The sequence below is a fragment of the Cynoglossus semilaevis genome, chromosome 6, assembly GCF_000523025.1.
Source record: "Cynoglossus semilaevis isolate Cse_v1.0 chromosome 6, Cse_v1.0, whole genome shotgun sequence".
NCBI lineage: Eukaryota > Metazoa > Chordata > Actinopteri > Pleuronectiformes > Cynoglossidae > Cynoglossus > Cynoglossus semilaevis.
The window spans coordinates 2,832,626-2,838,571 of record NC_024312.1 but is presented as its reverse complement, the minus strand read 5'-3'; the positions used below and the strand labels follow the sequence as shown (position 1 = coordinate 2,838,571).

At 45.1% G+C, this 5,946-nt stretch overlaps 2 protein-coding genes across 3 annotated transcripts in view; both read left to right on the top strand.

The window, feature by feature from the left end:
* The window catches only part of lamb4 (laminin, beta 4), an 11,262-nt gene extending 8,385 nt beyond the window's left edge, over positions 1-2,877 (top strand). For both annotated transcript variants that reach the window (XM_008311244.3, XM_025056082.1), the window contains 10 exons: positions 68-437; positions 552-712; positions 798-991; positions 1,062-1,259; positions 1,350-1,494; positions 1,582-1,786; positions 1,886-2,021; positions 2,165-2,326; positions 2,408-2,561; positions 2,644-2,877. In XM_008311244.3, coding sequence (XP_008309466.1) covers positions 68-437; positions 552-712; positions 798-991; positions 1,062-1,259; positions 1,350-1,494; positions 1,582-1,786; positions 1,886-2,021; positions 2,165-2,326; positions 2,408-2,561; positions 2,644-2,780 — 1,862 coding nt within the window. In that variant the 3' untranslated portion in view covers positions 2,781-2,877. The remainder of the gene's footprint in view (positions 1-67; positions 438-551; positions 713-797; positions 992-1,061; positions 1,260-1,349; positions 1,495-1,581; positions 1,787-1,885; positions 2,022-2,164; positions 2,327-2,407; positions 2,562-2,643) is intronic.
* A 1,337-nt stretch (positions 2,878-4,214) lies between these two features.
* The window catches only part of lamb1a (laminin, beta 1a), a 12,064-nt gene continuing 10,332 nt past the window's right edge, over positions 4,215-5,946 (top strand). Inside the window, exons 1-2 of the mRNA XM_008311240.3 lie at positions 4,215-4,344; positions 5,031-5,230. Coding sequence (XP_008309462.1) covers positions 4,314-4,344; positions 5,031-5,230 — 231 coding nt within the window. The 5' untranslated portion in view covers positions 4,215-4,313. The remainder of the gene's footprint in view (positions 4,345-5,030; positions 5,231-5,946) is intronic.

Sequence of the window (5,946 nt, the reverse complement as noted above, 5' to 3'; positions counted from 1 at the left end):
GCTGCTGGTACTCTGTGCTGCTGGTACTCTGTGCTGCTGGTACTCAGTCTTGTCATGTTCTTCCCAGCGTGTGACTGCAACCTGGAAGGAACCCTGCGTCCATCATGTGACCCTGAAACCGGTGAATGTCTGTGTCGTCCTGGAGTCACGGGGATCTTCTGTGATGAGTGCGCTCCCAGCTACAGCTCTGCGTTTCCAGCCTGTGAGCCGTGTCACCCCTGCACTGCCCTCTGGAGGGAGAGTGTGACAGACGTCCAGAAAGCTGGTGAAAGGATGAAGACCTTCATTCCTCTGAGCCCTGATCAGGGGCAGCTCAGAGACCGACCCCAACGTCAGCGCATGCTGGAGGTCCACTCCCTGATGGACAGGCTCACCAACCTGAGCCGGCTGTCCCTGAAGAACCTTGAGAAGATGGAGAAGTTCTGCTCCAAAATGGGGTCAGTTGTCTTGTTTAAAGATTCTTTGTTTTTCTGAAGATGCAGCCACAGTCATATCTTCTTCAACTCATAGGAAGTTGCAGCCAAAGTCAAATCTTTTTCAACTCAACTCAGGAAGTTAAAAGACGCTCTGAACCCAAACCTGATCCTGGTGGACTTGTCTCCGCTCCTTGACACGGACATCGAGAACATTCGGTTGGAATTCAAGAAGCTTTTGAAGGTCCTGAAGGAGAAGGCTATCCAAGATTTGGACCAGAAGGAAGAAGATGTGGAAGGTTTCAATAACTTGATTATGCTAGCGCATCTGCTTCATTCCTTTTGATGTTCAAATGCTAATCGCCGCTCGTCCCTTTGTTCCAGAATTCCGGGATGAGATCAAGAAGCTTCTGAAGAATTTCCTGTTAGACGAAAACAAAGTAAACCACGCCCACAAATCTCTGGAGGATTCTATAGAGACAAGACAGCAAGCGGAACAGAAACTGGGCACGTGCAAGAACCTCACACCACTGGAAAAGAAGATCAAGGATCTCAGTGTGGTTCCCCTGAACCGGCAGGTGAGGATCACCGGACTCTGGTCCCATCTGAGCCGTCAGACCAGCTGACTATGTTCCTGTTCACCTACAGGTCTGTGGACATCCGACCCTCGACGATTGTTCTGGTTGTGGTGGAGCTCTGTGTCGTTTCGGCCTGGGTAGGAGGAAATGTGGAGGTCCCAACTGTGATGGAGCACTTCCTGTCAGTCAGAATGCTTCAGAAACCGCTCGTCAAACCAAAAACCAGATCTCCTTATTCAGTTCTGGGCTGGAAAATTTCAGGAACAAGGTAAGTTTTGTCCTAGCTGAAAGTTTTGTCCAAGCTGAAAGACAAAGATGAAACGGGAAATCAAATGTTGAAACATTTCTTTTATGTCAGGTTCTCAGAGCAGGTCAACGAGCGAAGGAGACCAATGAGCAGGCCAAAGATTCTCAAGAGCGAATCAACCAACGACTGAGCACCTTCGAAAAGGAGAAGAACAAAACCAAAGAACTGATCCAGAGAGCCAGGGACTATTTAAGAGGTCAGAGGCCATTGAAAGGTCAGAGGTCAGGCATGTAGAAGTTTCTCTTCAAATAAAAGACATGTTCCCCATTCCGTCTCCTCATAGACGACTCAGTTCCTCCTGAAGATATTGAGAAAATGGCGCAGACTGTTCTGAGGATCCAGCTCCCACGATCTCCTGCTCAGGTTCAGTCTATGATTGATGAGATCCACCGTCTTCTGTCCAGCACCAAACATCTACCAGACCGCAAGGATCTGGAGCAGAAAAACAAAGCTGCTCTGGACCTGCTGCAGAAGGCCCAGGAACTCAAGTCAGTGAGACCAGTATAACCAAGTAACCAGACCTCCCACCAAACCAAGAAAAAATGTCTCCTCCTGGAAGATTTTCTGCTATTATTTGGTCTGTACAGAGAGAAGATCGCAGGCATCGATGTGAGGAAAGTCACAAAAGATATCTACGATGCTGAGAGGGCCCAGGATCAGGCCAACGAAGACCTGGAAACTGCCAGTCAGGACCAGGACCAGGCCAAGGACCGGATACAAAAGGTAGCGTTCATCTACGTCTGTGAAGATTCTCATTCCTCCAGGTCATGTTGTACCGTTCATCTAATCACCCGTGGACCAACACTCCTGAGATCTGACTGTACTTCATGTGGAGAACACCTGTCATCGTGTGACTCTTCTCTTAGATCAAAGATAAAGTGATGAAGATAGAGGTGAAGCTGATGACAGATCGTCCTGAAGATCTGAGGAAGGAGGTTGAACTTCTGAAGAAGAAGACTCAGCAGAACAGAGACGTGGCTGACGAAGCTCTGCAGACGGCTGACGCGGCGCTGAACTCTACAGACACGGTAGGACAAACATCTGGACGCACATTAGGAACGTCACAGAACCACACAGACGTTTGACGGAGCAGTCGTCCTCTGCTGCAGGATCTGGAGGACGTGTTGAAGTTGTTTGAGGTTCTAAAACTGAAGAACTCCACTGGAGTTGTTCCGGGTGAAGCTGAAGAACGTGTGAGGAAAATAAAGGAAGAGGCGGAGAACATGAGGAAGCTGGTAGAGGACAAGCTGGTCCAGATACAAGGTAAGACATTTTTGAGCAGAACGGACAGATGGGTGTGGAGTACTGCAGTAATCTGTACCACCTGTACCACCTGGGTCTGCAGATCTGGACCACAAGGTCAAGGGGCAGATGGAAGAAAAGCAAAAGAAGCTGTCGGAACTTTCTGAGCTTCTGAAAACGGTGGAGACGCTTCAGGAAGAGATCTCCGAGCGTGCTGAGAAGTATGCCAGCTGTACCTAAAGAGTACTTTACAATACTACTCAGTACTGCTCCTTAATACACTTGTCTACAAATGTTTTTCATCTGACATATAAAGAATAAAGTTATTTGACCAGTAGATAGAGCTTTTTTCCAAAATTGCTAAAACAAAAAAATTTCTACCCTGTTGTAGACACGACTCTGCTGCCACTAGGGGGAACTGATACCATCAGCTTAGCCTTTATCATAGTCACTGCTTAAATGAACAACTCATTTTGTACAATCGGACTTAACTACGCACAAAATTAATTACTAAAATTATTACATTAAATTGTCTTACATTGTACTCAAGTAAAAGTACAAGTACCCACATTGTAATCTACTCCACCAAAAAAAAATTAAAAAAAAAATCACTCAGTCAACGTTCTCTGGCGACATTAACCTAGTGGGAAGTTCACATGTGTGGATTGTGTCGAAGTAAAATAGTTGAGTCAAAATGTACTTAAGTAAAAGTAGTTAGTAGTTAGTTCAGACCAAAGTCCGTAGAGAAAATCAGTGATTTTAGCTCGCGGGGTCACAGGGTCACAGGGACATTTGTGGTCAGTGTTTGTTGATGAGGGAAGTTTATAAAAAGTGTTGTAAACAGTGAAGTTACACATGATATTTGATCTTGGTTCAACAGTTGCTGTTTCTCTCTGAGCCAAAATCCAAGATTTTCTCCATCGGGTTTTTTGTTGGATTGATGGAGACAGTGAGTGTGTCTGTGTCTGTGTCTGTGTCTGTGTCTGTGTCTGTGTCTGTGTCTGTGTCTGTGTTTGTGTCTGTGTGTTAATTGTGAGTGCATGTGTTGTAACCTGCAGAGACAAGCTTTGGACCAATCAGAGCACAGATCACATGTGTTAGGACAAACATTATAAACACATACACACACACACACACACAGTTCTTTGTTGTAGCAGGTGAGGATTAAAGTGGGGGAGGGTTCTATGTGTGTGTGTGTGTGTGTGTGTAAGTGGGGGGGGATTAGGGGTGTCAGGAGTCAGGAATGTCTTTGTAATGTCCTAAGGGGCCAAGTATGTGTCTGTGTGTGTGTGTGTGTGTGTGTGTGTGTGTTTGATTAAAAATCAATCGAAGAAATGTGTATAAATCTAGAGTTGAAGCTCAGCCTGTGTTTGACCTTTCACTTCTTGACAAACACAGATTTACTTAGTTGTAAGAGAAGGTGAGAAACCGGAAGTTGGATACATTTTAACATAAAAGCTCCAAACTATCCGTCCTAAGTTTTTTATTCTTCACTTAATGTATGAGCAGGAGCAGATGGGTGGCGCCCCCTACCATACCGACCTAAGGACATGTCGACATTTTTATTTGTAGTCGCAAAACAACATCAAGAAGAATAAAAAAAAACACAAAATCTCCTCTACCTCCGAGGGCTTTTATTGTGAAAGTCCAGAGGTGAACACAGCGGTCAGCCCATTGTCAGTCTGCTGCAGACCAGGTTTTCAACAGGACCTGATCTCTACAGGGTCCTGGTTCTCAGTCTGTGCTGTGGTTCTGCAGGTCTTGGTTCTGACCATGGTTCTGTTTCAGCTGCTGCTGCTGTTTGGTGAGTTCACTTTAACTTTTTAAAACAAAGAACAAACTTTGGGGGGTTGGTGACGTCACGCGTTACTATGCGAATCTCATAAACACCAAAGAAAGAAGATGAATCACATAATCGATAAGTCTATTCTCGATTAATTAACTTGATTAATAAGTAAATATATCAATTCGATTTTTTTGTATTACGCACGCGCCTGGTTTCGACGTGTTCGCGCATGAAGTTCTGACTTTCCTGCCAGAGATTGTGACGTCAGGAAAAGGTGACCGGTTGAAACCGCTTTAACGTGAGATTTTAATGATGTCGAGTGGATTTCATGGAAATATGTAACAAATATGACGTGGAGGTGAAAACATCGACCAATTAAATCACGCACGAAACGAGTTTAATTCGACTGAAGTTTAATTCGATTAGATGACATGCTGTGGTTAATGAGTTAATGAGGTATTTTATATGAAAGTAGAATGGTTTAAATTTGAAAAACTGGAGGAATCATGGTTGACCAGATTAGATGAGAGTGGATTAAGATTAACTCAGATTAGATCAGGTTTGGGTTTAATTAGAATAGAATGCCTCAGATTAGATCGTAGCTCAGGTTTTGTGTTAAAGTTAACCTGAACTAAAACTAGCTTCATCTTAAACTATCCTTAACTAAGTGAAGTTAGGTGGTTAATAATCTCCACCCTCCTCAGCTCTGCAGGTGTGTACATGGACCCAGGAAGGCGGGGTCTCTGATGACATCATCATACCTGAATTCAGTGACGTCTGCACCGAGGGCAGTTGTTACCCAGCCACAGGAGACCTTCTTATTGGACGAGCTCATCAGCTGTCGTCCACCTCCACCTGCGGTCTGAACCGACCAGAACCCTTCTGCATCGTCAGCCACCTGCAGGTAAACAAGCAAACTACAACCGAACCAACAACATTTGGGCTTTTAATTGGTTAGCCACCCCCCGGGGGAGTCGGGGCAACATCGGGGATCAAGGATGAGGGGCTGAATTCCACACATTCCTCTCTGCTTCCTGTTTGCATTAGAACCTGGTTCAGTTCTGATGTGGACTCAGGTCCAGTTAAGAGGCCAGCTGTGGATTAGTATATGAATGTGTGTGTGTGTGTGTGTTTGTGTGTGTGTGTGTGTTTTCCTTCAGGGGAAAACATCTGGATAAACATGTGTCTGCTGTTAGAGCCTCATAATTCCTTATAAGGTCATTGATGTAGACAGGAAGTAGAGAGAGGCAGACAGAGAGAGAGAGAAAGGAGGGAAGAGAGACACAGTGGGAGAGAAGAGCGACAGAGGGGGGGTGGGGGAGTGAGGGGCGGGGGGAGATATCAAAGAAGTGTTTTAACTCAAGCGCTCTTAAAAACAAAGTTTTCTTTCCGCTGCTGTCGTTGCCCTGATCATTTCATCCTGCAGGGGGTTTTATTGCTTTTCCTTAAATTCCTATAAATTTAAGAAGTAACAACATGAGTTTCACTGCTCGCACGACGGCGCTATACTTTAATTAAACTAATATATTTCAATCATGTCCGACAGCTCGTTACTGACCTGAGTGTACGACCGTCTCCTGTCGGGGAGAAGTTTCCTAACACATCCTTTAGATCACACAG